We start from the raw sequence: 18,697 nt of genomic DNA on the forward strand, positions 1-18,697 counted from the left end.
TTTACTGGTACCGGGGATCGAACTCACGACTGCCTGCTTACAAGGCAGGCACTTACGCCGCTGAGCTAAATCTCCAGCCCAACTACAGACAATTTCAAAGACACCTGGAGGTGCTCCCTAGAAGGAGAGAATGCTGAAGCAGGTGGGACACATAGTGTCTCCTGGGACATCACCAGCCCAAAGCTCACTTAACCTTGGAGCTACTGCTCTATGTAGCCTGTATTCACTGCAACCAATCACATCTTCGAGTTGGGAGTCTGACTGCCTTATTGGCTGCCTCAGGCCTTCAACTGCCTGCTTTGTGACATCATCCAACTAGCAGAGCTGCCATTGGTTGGGCAAAGTTGTGGTTTCCACGGAGTTGTCCCAAGGAAGTACTGGCTATCGGCCAGCGAACAGCCACCAGTGCTCTTCCTACTGGACAACTGTATACTTCGGATTCAGCCACCCAGCTATCCTTCAAGACCCTTTCCTTGTCCTTTGCCTCTTTACTTGCTTTATCCTTTCTCTGACTATGTCAGGTAAGCACAGCACAATTCCCATGTCTCTGACATTACACATTCCTTCCGATCCCAAATAAGTTGATTAGTGGGGATCAATAACCTTGGGAGACTAGAGGATGTTCTTGAAGAGGAAATCGAAAGATGAACTTTGACTCATGGTTGGAATGTGTATAAGAATGTGACTTAGGACGCATGGTTTACCTGTGGCGCCAAAAATGTGTGTTAATCTTTTCTCGGGTCTGACTTAGTACCTATGCTCTGTTCCCTTTCTTTATTAATGAATGTGGAATAATATAGGGCACAGGAAAAGAAAATTAACCAAAACATGTTAAGTGTGACAGTTTCAGCAGAAAGTGAAATCATCACAGTCAGTCGGTTGAGAAAACTTAAGTCTGTGTCAAGGTAGTTCACCAGAGACAAGTCCCTACACTAGGGCCTCCACCTATATGCAGTGACCATGGCTGTTCACATGTTACAGAGGTGTGAATCTGAAATGGGTGAAAACACAGTTAGCGTGACTCCAGGGCACTAGGACTGTGCTAGATCTAGAAAGATCCTTTAGGAGAAGACATTTGCGAGGGATTGCAAGAAGCAGAAGTCAACAGAAACTGTGTAGGCCTGGGTGATTGGGGTGGAAGACAGTATACAGAATGAGAAGGGAGCACAGAAATAAAAAGAAATTGAGCAAGGGCATGGGGATGTGCACCGCAAAGGAATATCCTCTGTGGATGAGGATGAGAGGGAAACTTCACGGGGAACAAGGAATTCAGCAGACCACAGAATAAACACACAGAACAGTCTCCTCATACAAGGGCAAAGAGAGGCTGTGTGCGCAGCAAACCTTCTTTGGAAGGTGTGAGTGGGAAAGTGAGGCTGGAATTGGATTTTCCTGGGAAAATGGGCCTCATCAGAATTGCCACCTTCTCTGGCCTGTTGTTAGCAATTGTTTCTTCCACCCCAGAGGCCACTTCAAAATACTTGGGAGTGAATATTTTCAAAGTGGGGCACATGATTCTTCCTTTATATGTGATAAGTAATGTCACCATCTAGAGGGCTAGGAAAATAGTTTTGAGCAGTCCATTTAATGTTGATTTTTCGCTAAAGAATTTTTATAGAATGATGTTTACTACTAGTTGTGTACCAGAAAGAAAGCTTGCTCTGTGTGCTCAGCAAATTTTACATCAGACGTGATGCAGATTGCACCCTTGGTGTCAACATCATTCACCAATGTTCATGCTCAAGATCCGTTTTTCACACAGGAGAAACTAAAGAATTAGTTGGTTCCAATTAAAAAGGAAACGACAAGCCCTGCTTTTTGCATTGGAGTTTCATCTAAATCAATTTTGGGTGCTGCTGTGAGCTCCCCTGCTTTTCAATGAATTCTTTCAGTTCCTGTTCTTCCAGGTACAGAGGAGGCTGAGGCATAATCATTGTAAGTAAAAACCCACATGGGCAAACACCAAAACATAACAGAAATAGGAAAGAACACCTGGGGATTCAGATAAGTGACAGTATCCCAGGCTTCAGTTACAGACTCTTAAAGGGGAAACAAAACAAAAGAAATGAAAAACAAATAAAGAAAATGCTAAGGATGGTACTAAGTAATGTACTATGAACATAAAATAAGAAAGAGACCAAAGTAATCTGTCCAAAGTAAATGAAATAATATATATCGATAGCATTTGACTTGTAATCTAAGCGTGACGAGTGAAATTTTCTTCCTCTTCCCCTTTGTTTTTGCACTTCTGCTTCTTTTATTCCTCTGCCTCCTCTTCTGTCTCAGTCTCCCTTCTTCCTTTGTCTATCTTATCTTGTTATCAGCAGTTAAATTCAGGAACAAGTGCTTGCCACATAGGTGCTGTGCCACTGAGCTACATCCATGGCCCAGTGACAGATTTCTTTCTAGAAGTGAAACGCATCCTGATTGCTGAAGATGACTGTTTAGTAAGATGGGGAGAGAAATGGGAACTTTCATGATTCTCTTTCAGTGTAGCCTTCGCCAGTGACAACATCCACTGTGAAATCTGGCTCTTGGGATGAGTATTATTCCTAGGTGGGTGTAACTGAAACAACAGTGCATGAGCAGAATCATGGAATTCACTTATATTTGTTTTGTACACCATGCTGTGCTGGCTTTTTCTTTCTTTACTTTTGTTTTTGTTTTTATTTTCTCTTGCTTTTGCCTTCTTTCACTGTTTGTTTATGAGATAAGGTCTCTATTTGTTGACCAGACTGGGTTTCAAATAGAATTGTATACTGATAAATCTTCCTGAGAGCTGGCAACAGGGGCCAAGTACCACCACAGAGGATGTGCCACTCTCAATCACATTGTGACTAGATTTCAAATGCATAAACTATGAACTCTCAGAAGGATGCTTAATCGGTGTTTGAGGCCTGTGGCACACTTTTCACAGCCAGAGTTTCCATGCTCATATTTGCTCAGGACGACCACACTCAAAAAGAATTGCTAGTAGGCACTAACTTTGGTTCATCACGTTTCCTACAACAAGGAAATCACATTTATTTGGCTGATGTGGCTTGTATAACAGCACTTTCTGTATAGATCCACTATTCTTTGTCACTTGCCAACAAACTAGCAAATGAACTCTGGTATGACTCTGGGACCACATTATTTATAATGGTCCATATTCTTCTTTCTCTGTGTGATGCTATAGTTCTTCATTTAACTATCTCTACATCTGCAGAGCCTGCCTTATCTTCCTCCATGGAAATCCTGTGTTGTATGTCGGTTTCAAGCATAAGTGAAATGTCACTGTGTTTTGTTTGGAACCACTTTGGAGATGAGTAACTTGTAAGGCAGACAGATTAAAATACATTTTTTTCTCTATGCCATTTCTGGAGAAAATGATCCTCAGGTACCCATGCAGACATAGTGTCAGAAGGTAGGTGTGCAGAAGGGAAAGATAGAGTCCTGCAATGTACCAACCAACCAGGAATATAAATGAGCCATGGGAGAAAGGGAAGGTCCTGCACCTGCACAATGAGGTACCAAAGAAGAAAAGCTTAAGAGTCATACTGTCTCCAAGCATGTGAGTACCTAAATCCCTACCAAGGGTTTCTTTCCAACTCCTTTGTGGGTTTTGTTCCCCTGACAGGGAGTCAGGGTCTGTAACCTGATCCTGATACTAATTGTTTGGAGCCCTTGAACAATTCCATGGGGCCTCCCTGCTGTGAATGTCCTCACTCAACACCAGTAAGCTGACAAATCTCTGGAGTGGGAAGGGTTTGAAACCCAACTCTGTGGGTCCTAAGTCAGGGTGTGTGCAGGGACCATGCAATCACGGACAGACCAGGGTTAGGAGAAAGAGGCGACTTAGGACCATTGAGCACCTGTGAAGGGGTGTGTGGGGTCTTCCGAGATCCAGATGGCAGAGACATAACTTATGAGAAGCACTGCAACCACTGCATCAAGTTGGGGCACAGGAATGTCTTTCATTGCTGGCCTAAGACTGAAGACTGGTACCACAGGCATTCCAGGTAGAAGGACCTTAGGACAGGTAGTAGTGATGCTCAACCACACTGAGAATTTGTCAGTCTCATCCGTGTTTTCGTGGCCCTCTTGCTTCCTGCAGAACATTTCCATATTCCACCATCTACTGGGACCTCCAGTGCTCAGCAGCTCTCACCTTGCATGGTGAGCAAGGCTGCTTTAACACCAAGTGCCTGCAGCTCCAGCGGAGGAACACCTCCAGGCCTCAGTTCAGCAAGGCTCCCGCCCTCCACCTCTGCCACCTACTTTGAGCCAGTCACGGCCAGTACCTACATTTACCAACACTGTAGCATAAGTAGGTTTGCAGGGGTTTCTGGCCAGAGCCAGCTGTCCACTTCGGCTTTGCCATACTCAGGTCTTTGGCAGTGGGATCGGAGGGCAAGCTCTACATACCGATATCCACCCCTCTATAACGCTGCCGTGACTGTCACTGAGCAGAGCATGGTAGTGGCCTCAACACCCATGCCTGTCTGTGCTGCTGCCATGATCCCAGTATATCCATCTGCCAGCCTGGTTCCTGCAACACAACCCACACGCATGGCAAGTCAAGGACACGGCCAGTACTACAGTCAGGGTGCCCTGGGGCCTCTGCTGTCTGCAGGGCATGGAGCACTGTACCCATATGAGTGTGTGCCACACACAGGCAGTGGGGCCTCTGGGCCTCAACAGCACATTGTGATGGTGCTGAAGGAGATCCAGCACACAAAGATGACATCGTCCTCTGCTGCTCCAACCATGTACAGTTCAGAGTCGATGCAAGCCAACACTGAAATGCGTTATCCAGGTGGGTACTGACAGCAAGATTGTAAAGGAATGTGGTTAGAACACTAAGGAGGGTTGAATCAGCACCTTAGTCCTAAGTCAAGGGACAGACAGAATTTCTGTGCTGAGACTTCACTATCTTTAAGAAGCTCACTCCACTCCCAAGCTCTGCATGTAGGGAATGCAGGACACTGTAATGACCACCCCTGCTGCACTGAGGAGAATCCCAGCTGCCCACAATTTTATGTTGGCAAGGACAGACAGAGTCATCTTCCAATATTTGCACCAGGAAATATGGTATTGTATTTCCTAGTTCCTGTCCAACTCATGTGCCCTGGTGCCTGTCTTGCTTAAAATGAAAACATGAAATTCTTGTCTCTCTTGCTCCACGGTAGCAGTGTTCTTTACAAGGAAGAGAGGAGCAAGGACTGGGTGAATCTGATAGCTACAACTGATCAACTTTATCACTGATTGTGAATATGTGAGGCATTTGCACATCTGTGTAAGTGTGTCTGTTTGTTGAGAGTGAGTGTGCGTGCTCTACTTGTCATGGAGGCCAAGGACTTGTTCCTCATAAGCAATAACCTACCACTGTACACCCAATCATTTTGTGCTTTGAAAAGCACTTTCCCGTCCCTTTAAAACAGAACAACACCAGAAAATTAAAAGTCAGGAAGAACAAACATGGGGCGAATAGCAAGAAGAAGGATAACACATACCTCTTAGCTACACACTAGTCCTGTCCATCACGATGAGAAAGAGCTCAAGGAAAAGTGGTGCTCCTCCTAGGGCTGCTGAAGGCTGCGCTGGAATAGATCTTCTTCCTTGTTTCATTTGCAGTGAAGGAAACTTATGCAGAGCAAGACAGATCCCTGGGATCAGAAGATCCGGTCCAGGAAGTAGATGCTCCACACCTTCGAGAATTCATCCAGTCTTGCACAAGTAGCTGTACTCAGTTGCTTCAGGTAAGCCCACCAAGTGAGTTTGGTGATAATTCACGGAGAGTGACTCAAAGAACTCCATTCGTCACATGATTTTGGATCATACCTCGGAGCTACCAGGAGAGAAACACGGATAGTGTTAAAGGCAAGGATTCAAAGCCTATGAAAACCCACCTCATTTACACTGGTAATGAACACCTGCCTCTCCTCTCTTTACAGGACCCTGAACGTCCAGGCCTGCGGGCTTCAACTGAATGTGCCATCCCTGAAGAGTTGGGGTATTCAGAGGGCCTTGGGAGAAAACATCACCTGAGTCCTCAGCAAGCAGGGACCCTTGACAAGGGCATCGAGTGGAGCCCCGGGTGGGCAAATGTTGGGGTCCTGGTGGAGAACATTCATCTTCCTCAAGTGCTCCATCCCTTAGAAGATCTTGAGGACTCCAAACATCCAACAGCCATGGAAGCCCACGATGATGGGGCCATGGATGTGAATGGGGCACAAGAGAGTTCAGGGATGGAAAAGTGTCCCAGTCCTCAAGGGAGGGAGAGTAAACGTAAGGCCTCAGGGCCCATGGCTGTTGCCCCAGAAGCTAAGATCCATGTGAAGGCGAAGGACAGCCAGTTAGGTGGACCAGAGGGCCTTTGCAGTGTAGTCGCCAGTGGAAGAGCTCCTGAGGCCAACACAGAGAAGACACATAGAAAGTCTCCCAGAGGAGCATCAGGCAGGCCCAACCAAGATAAGGGTTGTGGGCAAGCTCGGGCCAAGAAGACCAACAGAAAGAAGGCGGCAGAGAGAAGGCAAGCAACAGCCCAAATCAAGGCCCAAGACAAACCAATTGCAAACAGGAAGCCCAAGAGACAGCCACCCGTGCTTGGCCAAGAGTCCTTCAAAATGCCTCGCACCTCCCTAGGGATGCACATGCTAGAATCCGTGCAGGTTTTCCACCCATTAGGGAAGAAGCTAGAAAAGAGAGCTGGGCCTATTTCCTCCCAGGCCCTGGGAATGTCCAATGACACCAAAGTTGCCAAAACTTCGCATGCCTCCAAACCATGGCCAAGGGCCCCACATGTGGGAAAGGGGACTGAAAGAGCTAGGGACAACTCCCAGAACCTGCAGAAGCCTGGTGGGACAGAGGACTCAAATGCAACCCTTTGTGAGCGCCCACCACCTGGGCAGGTGAAGTTAATACCTTTGCAGTTTCCCAGTCCTGCAAAGCATCAGGAAAAGCCTGTCTCTAGAAGGCCACGGGCTTTGGCTTCAAGGAGACCATGTAGCTCAGCCCTCCGGACATGCAGATACTAGCACAGCTCACCCATCCCAAAGAGCTTGTGCCAACCCTTCTCTGATGTGCAGTGTCAGCCTGGCTCAGACAATGCCAAGTGGTACCTGCCCACCACGACTGAGCACCTCCATCCAGCCTGGACTTCCTCAGTCTGCAAGGTGTAAGCCTCCAAGCCTCCAGGTGACACCACTGATTGCCTCTCTGAGAAGGGAGCCAGTTGCCTGTGCTGTGACTAAGCGCAGGTCTCCACCAAAGCAGCGAAACCCATTTCTCCTGGAAGACTTCAGTCGCCAACCGATTCCCTGGAGGGAACCCAACGTGCCTGAGCCTGTCCTGTCCAGCCCCATCACAGCGGAACAGAGGCCAGAGCGCGAGGCCATGAAGAGGCAGGCTCAGCGAGAGCGGGAGCTCGCGGCCCAGTACACATCCTTAGGGAAACTGCAATTCTTTAAGCAGAGAGAGAGAGACCTGGAAATTGCCCAGTACTATGGGTATGCAAGATGAGAGGCAGCAGCAGAGTCCAGCCACAGTGGCCTCCAAATAGTTTTCCCCATAGATACGTAGATATACATAAGTCAAAATTTGACCAATCTAATATTGTGCTGAGAGGTAGCAGAACCACAAACTGCACATTTTCCATTGAACAAGCATAAGTCCTCCGCACAGGAATTCAGTCGAGCCCATAGATAGGAAATAAAAGTGGCCTTTTGAGTTGTGAGATGCTGCTGTTCCCTCTGGTTTCCTTTGCACAGCTGGAGATGAAAGGGTCCATCAAATTGAGGAACTTAACACTCATTTGGGGAATATGGGCACAGAGGAGAAGCAATGAGCAAAGAAACTTTTGTCAGCTTTGAGACAAAATGGCCAGAGAAGTGAGGTCGCAGTTACATGGATGGATTGTAAAATTATAGGGGACAATTAATGTTCAGTTGTAGTGAGAAGGAAACGTTTGGGGTAAGGTGCAGGACACCACAAGATGGGTATCATATTCTCCCTTATGGAAATTAGCCTCCTGCCATGTGACTGAGCAGCCAGGCCCTCTGATGTAGCCTTCATCTGCAACATTCTTGGGTCATGTAAAGCTACACAGGGAAAGCTGATGGCCAAACTCTGGTGAAGGTACAAGAGGGCATTGCGTGGGTTTGCAGAGGTCTTAAGGACAGCAGGTAAATGAGCATCAGCAGCACAGGGCCCACCTAGAACTTGGTCCAGAATAGAAATCAAGGCATCCAAATTCTCCTTGGTCCAAGGTTGCAGAGGTGCATACTTAGCTAACCTGCAAACACACTAGTTCAGTTTCACTGTGTCCCTTTGTAAGCCAGTTTAGCAGTGGTGTCTTATTTCTCTACCTTCAGAGCCAGTAAGGCGTCGCTGTTGCCCTGATTCCCCTGAAATCCTCACAGAATGTGCAAGTGCAAACACTCATGTGTTCAACCTCGATTCCAAGGCCCTGCTTCCACATATTTATAAGATCAAACTTTGAAGCTGGAAATCTAGAATCCAGTTTGGGCCTGCTTCTCTGAGATCTGACATGTACCACCTTCTGAAATGGCAGCCATCAGAATTGGGTAGTCAGGATATTCAGACTCAGTTTCAGGGCAGAAGAGCACAGCAACATCCTCAGGCAGCTCAGGACGCAAGCAGCAGCCTTGCAGATGTGTTTCTTTAGAATGCTGGAGGACTAGTCAAAATCATAATTTGGGAGTTGCGCTGGTGGGTGGGAACTGGGGGACAGAAATGGAAAGGAGTGGGTCATCTGCTTGAGGGCAAAGGACCCACACTGTGGGATTCTACTAATTTAGATTTTGAAAATACAGTCTTCAGCGGGAATTCTCCCTCTGAAATTCACTTAAAAATGCAACCCACTGGCATTCACTGTGCCATGAAGTTTGTAGCATTTTCATCATCCCAAGAGGAAACACTTGTAACCCATTCCCAATCTGAACCACAAAACTCTCAGGGTGTTGCTACCTGCACACTGTCCACACCTAGAATCACACAGCTGCGCACAGTGTTGGTCTGGAATCTTTCCTCAACAGACTATTTTCTGGGATTGTCTCCATTTTGGGCACCACCTGCCTAAATTTTCACCCAGTTAATAGATTACACTATAGACAATATCAAGCACTTTTCAGGGTCAAATGAAGTGACTGGCAAGATGGGTGCTGACCTTCAACTAAATTACATTTCCAAAATCACAGCCTCTCATTATAGAAGAATCACTGATACCAAAGATAGTTAAATAAAATGGACTGTTCACTCTTTACCAACTTCCCAGCCTTGATCTTCACAACTCCGTTGGGCACATACACTTTGAACACTTTATCCATTCTGCTAGAGTAGCTGTAGACTCATCCCGCCACGTGCACCTACACAACTGATGTAAACGTTTAACCACTTACTGATGGCTAAAATTCTTTTGTGCATTTTTGTTAATATTACAGAGATAGTGAGGGACCCTTTACATTTCCTGTTTCTTTGAAATCCTTTTCCTCAGTTTTGAGAGCTATGTCCCAGAGCAATTCATCTAGGCAGCCTTGAAAGGTGGCCACCCACAAAAGGATTCAACCTCTAGATTTTAGAACCCAAAGCTCAGCTCACATACATTGCACTCAGTAAGAATCAAGACTGGTTCACAACCATAGAAAATGTTATAGCACATAATGTCTCCTTAGCCACCGTGCTTCAGTTTATTTGCACAGGTTACTTCCAGGTAATTTTAATTCCTGGGATTTGTTTCCCAAAAACAGCTGGCCACTATGATTCAAGAGTGATTGCAAAAATCATCCCGATTTGACAAGCAAATATGCCTCTGTACTTCACTGTGCATAAAACAGTCACCAGTGAGTGTTTGGGACAGGGATTCTTTGGAAGTAATTCTAGTCAGTTCCATTAGTGTAAAAAATCTGTTCATTGCTTCCAAACCTCGTCAGGCACTGCTTTCCCTGTGTTTCTGCAACATTAAGGTTTGCTGACAATGAATGGCTCCACAGGCTCTTTAGGCCACCATTTGGCCCAGCATGAGGCAGGTATCTCCAGTTCGTTGAAAGGGAAGTCTCTCCTGGAGATAATTTTGGAGTCCCTTTGGCGGCTTGGACATGAGGCTCTTGCTTGATGCTATCACTCACAGGTCAAGGAAGGGGAAATGATGCAGTAGTGTCTATTGATCAGATGACATAAGTTCCTCTGGAGTACCTTACTCACTCTGTCATTCCTGTTCACCTTTAGAAGGAGAGCTTGAGCACTACTCTTTTGTCAGGTCAACCTCCATGGGACAAGGATTGGAATGCTTAACCTTTGAATGCCGGTTGAGTGAGTGTGTTGAACATTTGTTCTTCACAGTCTCTATAGAGACTATTCAGTTTGCTGATTGGGCCTTAATGTCTGGTTTTGTGGATATGTTAAAGAGGGCACAGTGGAGACTCCATTCACGAACTCCTTCTTAGTGCAGATGGTCTCAACTTGCTAAGAGTCATATAGTCAGGCAGGTATCACTTCTGGTCTCTCTCACTGAGGGGTGGCCACACTTTGTTGTAGCTTCATTCAAAGATACACCATACATATATAAGGAGTCTTAGGCCCATCAGAATGGAGCTGGTCAAATCCATTGTATTTGATTGTACACTCCCAAATTTTAGCAAGGACTTTTCTGGTGACGAAATATAGAGTTAAAAGGTAGCCAAATAGCTGTTCAGGCCATCTGAAAAGAGATCTGAGAATTCCACAATGACATATGCCAATGAAGCTCACACTGGGCACCTCGCCAAACAGCTGAACCAGTTCCAGCCCACAGTCTTGTGTAGCCCCCGGCAGCCAGTGTGTGTGTCCTGCCACAAGTCTCATTCTCTGAATCTTTTACTTTACAATTACACTTACATGCCTACCTTGCTCAGATGCCATCACCTAATGCCCACCCAAGATGATGGTCATCATTTCCTTCTGATTCTATTTAACACAGAAACGTTCTGACCAAGGAAAACAGTGGACACTCAATCCTGACAAATGGGTTGCTATTGCCGTTCCCAAAGTTGCCCTGCCCAGTAGCACAAAAACCAGCAATAGGAAACCAAAGAACCCCCTCAGCTGCTTCTCAAAGGGGTCAAAGGCGGTGCGGGAGGAAGCATATCAATATGTCACAAGTTACTACAGTTACCCAGAAGGCTCTTCTGGACCTTGAGACTTTCATGAGTGACTCTGTGTAGCTCATAAGGAGCCCATAATTCATTGCCCCTGCGGGCTCTGAAAAAACTCAGATGCTTGATGCGGCCATTATTAAGCAGTAAGCATCTGATGTCCACAAGATAACTCAGTCTCAGACAGACCCACACACTCTATGCAATATGCAAGATGCGTGAATCCAGAGTAGGCTCCGTTATTCAACTTGGTGACTAGGATCCCAGAGTCCATTATGGTCAACCCATGACTTTCCTGGTAGAATGCCAATCTATTGCCCTTTTGTTAGGAAAAAAAGTTATCATCACAGGGGCATCTGGACTTCTGACCTTTCACATTGTCTCCTAGGCGCAAACATGCAGTGCCAGTGGACATCTCACCAAATATGAATTCATGTGTAGGCCAGATTGCTCCATACTGCTGCTGGGAAGAGATATCCCCAACAAGGTCATACCAACTATCACCAAGAAAACTGTTACTCTGAATGTTATTTCAAAGGAAGCCTTCCTCTGACAGAGACAGAAATCGCAATCATTAAATTTGAAAACCTTTCCCTTCAGATGTATGAGGCAGACACATTATTTTGAGGCTCGCAATAAACCCTGCACCCATATTAAGTCCAGCCCACCATGACTCTCATTCCGTCAGATAGTACCCTACATAACGTGGAGCATATGAGGAATCCAACAACATGTCAGGGGTCCTTAAACAAGGTCAGGACCACAGTAGACTGTCTACCAACTTGGAATGTTCCTCTCCCCCTAGTGAAGGAGCCCAGTGAAGATTCCAAGCCAGTGCATGCTCTTAATGCAACACCATGGACTCTGCAATTCCAAACCTATACTCTTCTGAGACACCTCTTTCAGAGGACACCTGATGCACTTTCTTGGATTTAAAACAGACTCTGTTCTCTTCATGCGTTGGCACCTGTCAGACAGCCTCTCTTCTCTTTGAAGTGGAAAGATACCAGTTCTCATCTTCAAAGTTGACTGAGGTCTACTAAACATGCCAGAGGGGTGAAAATGATCTTACCCTCTTTGCAGAAGCCCCCATAGCTGAGTCCTCTAGTTTTCAGCACAATATCATTCTTGAAAAAACATGAAAACTTTGCTGAAATATTTCAAATCAGGAACACTATGTCCTTAGAGCTGCTCCATTCTGGTCTCAAATCAAGAAAATCTTTGAAACTGCTGAATCTGTATCTCAGGGTTCAGAAAGATCAAGGCCCATGTATGATGCCATGTGTGCAAAAGAATCTGGTAGCATTTGAATGGCACTCAGAACAAGAAAGGACTTCAATGATATTAAAAAGCCCTTCGCCACTGTCCAAACTTTGGGAATTTCAGATGTAATTGGAATTCAATTTGTTTGTTGCTAAATGATGACAAGTAGCTTCAAAGAGGCTGACACAAACTGTCAGCCCCTGGGAACACCAGTGGCCTACCTGAGCAAACTGTTATAGCCACTTGCTAAGGGCTGCCTCTTCCCACTGCCTCTGCACCCCAGATGTCAAGGTCTTTCTCACAAGGTAAACTGACAAGCTCACCTTAAGCTGAGACCTATCTGAGCTCATACCACATGCTGTACTAGACTTCATGAATAACTGCACATGGCTGGACTGCCAAACTTTAGATCACCTAGTATCAACGAATCTTATGGAAATGCCTTGCCTGCCACTTGTGATGATAAAACCACTCAATGATTACATGTACCTGCCAACAAAGAGGACCCATTGATCATGGCTGCCTGACAGGAAGTGGTGATCTATTCTCTGCTCAACAGGCTTAATGAATAATCCCCCAACACATATAGAATGCCCCCTGCTTGTGGATTGAAGTAGGTCTACTAGGGACACAGTTAAACAGGCTAGATATGTTGTGTTCAATATAGATGAAATCATTTTGACCAAATATCTCCCACAGAAGTAATTTAGACAATGAGCTGCTCATGTACCTCTTCTAGGCTATCACCTGGTCTGAAAACCCAAAGGCCTTGGGATTTGTGCTGCTAGCTTGAAAACTGTCAAAGGATAAAAGTGTAACAATTGCAAAAGTTGCTTCTACAAGAACATCCTGGGACACAAACACCAAACAAATAAACCTAAAACTTCTAATGGACATTGCTCTTGAGGGAAGATAATCACTAAAGAACCAGGGTTCAGGGACACTGCAGGATGGACAAATTGGCCTATGCCTGGATTCAGAAACACTACGATTTACCCTGTGAATGAAAAGGAGGCTCGATATTTGATTTCTACCTAGCATCTGCTCAGGTGTTTGCCATAATGCAAAACTTGCACTCCAATTTATCTGTTGCAAGGGACTAAACAACCTCAACAGGATCCAACTGACTAAAATATCCTCCATTAAAAACACTGAAGAAAAGCATTTTAAGGGCCACAGGGATCTACTTGTGATTCCATGCTTTTACACTGGCTGCAACAAGGCATTCCCTATGGAAAACGAAAGGAGACCTGCAGTTTTTATGTTCCAAGCATGATGAATCAGCTCTTTTGACTACTGTCAACGATAGGCTTGTATTTATGGCAGAGATAACTTAGTAAGTGGTACAAGTATTAAAGGTTAAATGAAAATTGCATAAAGAGTATGGGCATGAAAACTCAGCAAAAGGCAAAGGAATATAAACGTAGCCATACAGAACAAAAATGTAAAAATCCTCATAAAAAAGTTCAAAGAACAGCCATGCCTGCTAACATCTCTGCATATACTTACAACCAACACACTTACTCAATATACTAGGCTGTTAAATTTCAGACAGCAAGTCTTAGATTAATCACTCCAGAGTTAAAAGAGCCAATCCAGATATTTTCTGCAGAATTTACCTGCCCCAAAGTGCGCCTTTGAAGCTCACTTTCAGGAGCCAATGCAGTGAAAGAACTGATATGGTCACTCTATATGCTGACCAGTCCACAGGATGATGAAGCTTGAGGACACTGATCACAAGGATTACTCCATGTTTAAAACGTTACTCTCTTTGATGTCTGTTTCTTTTCAGGCTGCATACCCGAGTTCTTACTCCTATTTCAGCTCTGCATCTGCTAGACTTTGTATTGTCCAAGTTGGGTTCTGCTCACTTGTCTCCTGCTAGCTGTGGATCTATCTTAGTTTTATGGACAGTTCTCTGTGGAGACTGAGAAAGACTCAACTAATAAAGAGAACCACAGGCCAATCTCCCTAATGAACACAGATGCAAAAATCCTCCATAAAATACTGGCAGATAGGATGCTGCAAATCAGCAAGAAAATTATACACCACGACCAAGTGGGATTCATTCCAGGCATGCAGGGATGGATCAACATAGGTAAATCAATAAATGTAATTCAACCTATCAGTAAAGCCAAAAATAAGAATCACATGATCATTTCTATAGTTGCAGAAAAAAATTTTTAGATAGAGTCCAACATTCATTCACGGTCAGAACCTTACAGAAAATTTGAATAGATGGTCTTTACTCAATCTTATAAAGGCCATCTATCAGAAACCAACAGCTAGTATCATACTAAATGGCCACCACTGAAGTCCTTTACCTTAAATTCAGGCACAAGACAAGGGTGTCCGTTAACTCTGCTCCTCTTCATTATAGTTCTGGAAATACTAGCCAGAACAATTAGACCAGAGAGAGAAATCAAATGGGTAAAGTTAGGAAGAGAGAAAGTTTCATTTTTTGCAGATGACATGATACTCTAGATAGAACACCCCCTGCAGAGTACCTGCAGACACTTCATTAAATTTGTTGTTGTTGTTTTAATTTCCCTTTTGTTTTTGCCTTTGTAAACTTCTGGCCCTGTTGGCGCTGCTTTCAATGGAAAACTGTTTGTACAAGTTTTCAGTGGTAACAAAATTTAGTTACAACATAACAGGTTGGAGTATGGTAGGCTAGAGGCTTATGAATGAGCCCTTTGATTTCTGATAACACGATTAAGTATATGTTCCATTTAAGTAACCGGCTTGTAAACGCAAACTCATAATAGCTCAAATGCTTTTTGTTCACATGGCTTAATGGGGATCTAATTTAAATTGGTTGGCATTTTCCAGGGATTTAGCTCAGAGGCATAAGCACCTGCCTCACAGGTGTGAGGTCATGAGTTCAATCCTCAGTAACAAACAATGAAACATAAAATTAAAATTAAAAAAAAATTTAAATTGGATGTGAAACAAGAGTAAAGATGTTGTTAAAGGTGATGAGAAGTATTCATCCAGTTTGTTAGTCCAAGACCACAGTTATTTTAAAATTTACTTGTATACATGCGATGTCACTAAAGAGTTTTCCCTTTGTTAATGATTATATATATAAGAAAGGCAGTATTTATATACTATTTTATCTACAGATATTATATACGTATATAAGATATCTTTAAAATAAATAAAGATAAAATACATATATTTTTAAAATGTTAATTATGCTATGCTTTGGTTGTCATGAGTCACCTAAAATAAGTGGTAAAAATGACTAAATAAATGTTAGTGCTTATAAATGTTCATAAAAACATCTAAGTCATCAGTTGCTAAATATAAATTCAAACAATGCATGGTGACACAACCTAACCCTCATGAGATATTAAATGCATTTGGGTTTCCCCAGGATACATCCTTCAAGAATACAGAATTTAAAAACAAAATCTCATCATGCAGATAGCTTCTAGACTAAAGATGTTTATGATGGTGAACGTTGCCTTATGTTTATATGATTGCTATGTAATTTTTTAACAGTTAGATGTACCTAAACATGATACAATCCATGTTCTGTCACTGTAATGATTACAGATTGGACATTAGTGATATAGATAATACATCTACAAACAAGTGCATCCTACTGGAAAGGCACTTTATTAAAAGGTAACAAATAGGCCAGAGATATAGCTCAGCAGCATAAGCTCCTGCTTTCCAAGTGCAAGCTCCTGAGTCTGATGTCCAGCACAACAAAAAGTCACAAGTATAAATGAGGGTTTAAGTCACCTAATACCTTTTAGTTATGTAAGAGTAACCAATCGGTCAAATAGAAATTTAAGCATATTTCATAGATAATAAGGACCTAAGGTTTCTGATGTCAAAATGATATCATAATTTTGTGTTTTGGTTTTGGTTTTGGTTCAGGGATCAAAATCACAACCTTGTACTTGCCAGGCAGGTGCTTGTGCCACTAAGCTAATCCCTGACCCTTTCATCATAATTTTTGGAAAAGAATTCTATCTGTCCTTGATTTTGAATTTTCAAGGTAAAACTTCATGACTGTTATCGGCTAATACTATGCAGGAATTTAACTTCTAAAAGACAACCAGGATCAATAAAAGAGAGATCTTTTCTCTGGCCATACTTCACATTACAATGTGCTCAATATAGAATATCATTTGGTGACCCTTGCTCTCATTTCTTGAGTACTTAGTGTTCTGAAAGAAATCCCTCTCCTATGCCTACATCTTCAAGAGTTTAACCTAGTTTATCTTCCAGCAAGTTGTGTTTGTGTTTCAATGTCTAGATTTTCGATTCATCTTGATTGTAGTTTGGTACATAGGTAAGAGATATGAGTCTACCCTTAATTTTGTGCCTGTGAGCAGTCAGTTTTCCAGCATGATTGGCATGTTTTTGGCCTCTTAGTCAAGATCAGTGAGCTGAATATGTGTAGCGTTGTTTCTGCATTCTCGATTCTGTTCCATTGACCCATGTGTCTGTTTTTGTGCCAGTACCATGCTGCTTTTAGTACTGTAGCTTTGTAGCAATCCTGAAGTGTGGGATTGTGATGCTTCTTACTTTACTCTTTTTGCATAGATAGATAATGCTATTCTAGGTCTCTTAAATGGTTTTACGATTGTTTTCTCTTCTTCTGTAAGAAATGTTACTAGTATATTGATTGGGATTGCATTAACTCTAGATATCAGTTTTAGAAATATGGCCATTTTTACAATCTTGATTCCCTGTCCAGGAGCAGGCACTCACTGCATTAAAAGAAAATAAAGTGGTAGTGAGGAAAGGATGGACAAAAAAATAAAAAGTTCTACACACATTGCGCAGCTTTACTGTGGAGGGAAAATGTCTGAATTTTAAGAGTTGCAAATTAAGTAGCAGAGGACCATTTTGCTCTAGGACCACCTGTGTACTCAGAGTCACTGGTGCATATATTGCAGTTATAAGTATAAGCGATGTAAGGAAAAAGAATTACCATCCCTCCCAGAAATTGTGGAAGGCTTCAAAAATCAGATAAGGCCAAGTCACCAGGCTACATCACTGCTGAGGTATGCTGCCTACTTAAAAGAGCAAATATAAATGTGCCCATGTTTGTAGCAACACAATTTGTAATAGACAGATTTAGCCAGATCTTGGAAACAATCCAAATGCCCATCAACTGAGAAATAGATTTTTTTTTAATATGGTATTTTTATACAATGGAGTACTACCCAGTCATAAAGAAGGACATACTGGAGACGTTCACAGGTAAACGGGTGCAACTTGCGACCATATTCATAAATGAAATAAACAAAATATGCATATAAAATAAATATGCAAATGGGGAGGAAAAAGGAGTGAAATAAAATAGCATATAGAATCTCATCTTTACAGTTGTTAAAATTTCCATATTAAAATCACTGCATAAATATAGTCATTACTTCTGTACATGGTCTTTGCATCTGAGATTCAGCTAAAGAAAATTATTAGGTTGATGAATTTTGCTTAGACAATTGAATTTTTATGTATTCTGAAATATTGTGGTACAGAAATTTCTCTTAAATAAAAACTTACATTATAAATGTGGTCAGAATTCTGCTGAGAAAAAAGATTTTCTCCTTTAATATTAAATTATATGAAAAAAATTTTTAAATTTTAAAGTGTCGTTTAAAATCAACCATTATCACTTTAAAACCCGAATTTAATAATCCTATGCAATGTCTATGAAATATTATAGAATATTAAGACAATACTGTGCAATAGGTAAAATTTGAAAAGAATATCACTGTCACAATATCTACGTCAGCAACCCAAATGTCATTCCAATCTCACAGTCCCTTAACTTCTTCTTTTGTGGTACTGGGTATCAAACCCAGGCGGCACACTACCACCTAGCTACATTCCCCAGTCCCTTATATTTTTATTTCGAGAATGGGTTTTACTAAGTTGTCCAGGCTGGCCTCAAACTTGCCAACCTCCTGGCCCGAGGCCATACAACGGTAAGCAGCAGAACTGGGAACAAAGCCAAGATGTTATCTGCCTAATTCCGTGTCCTTTCTGCAAACAACCGCAGCTCCATGTTTGCCTGCAGATAAATGTTTATATTTAAAGTTGTCTTTTTATTTTTCTAGAAATAAATGCTTGTAGTTAATTTTTCTAGCTTTCTTACCAACTTTGCCTTGTACATCTGTGTCAGAAAATATACTCTGTACCACGTAGTACTCTGGAGGGAAAGAAGTGGCAGATAAAGTTAAGACCCACTGTCTACTCCTTGCTTATAATCAGTTCATAAATCAAAATGAGAAAATTAGTAGATCGGGTTAGCTTTATCCATTCTTTTTCTC

At 42.9% G+C, this 18,697-nt stretch overlaps 1 protein-coding gene across 1 annotated transcript; it reads left to right on the top strand.

Moving 5' to 3' along the window:
- Window positions 1-394: 394 nt before the first annotated feature.
- Window positions 395-7,031, top strand: LOC101789158 (uncharacterized protein C2orf78-like). The gene is made up of 3 exons (XM_023566833.2): window positions 395-4,798; window positions 5,617-5,741; window positions 5,937-7,031. Exons 1-3 carry the CDS (start codon window positions 4,156-4,158, stop codon window positions 7,017-7,019), a joined length of 1,851 nt encoding a protein of 616 aa, XP_023422601.1. The 5' UTR covers window positions 395-4,155; the 3' UTR covers window positions 7,020-7,031.
- The last annotated feature ends 11,666 nt before the right edge of the window (window positions 7,032-18,697 follow it).

This window comes from Cavia porcellus, unplaced genomic scaffold (genome assembly GCF_034190915.1).
Source record: "Cavia porcellus strain 051 isolate PalLab524CR breed Dunkin Hartley unplaced genomic scaffold, mCavPor4.1 scaffold_20, whole genome shotgun sequence".
Taxonomy (NCBI): Eukaryota; Metazoa; Chordata; class Mammalia; order Rodentia; family Caviidae; genus Cavia; species Cavia porcellus.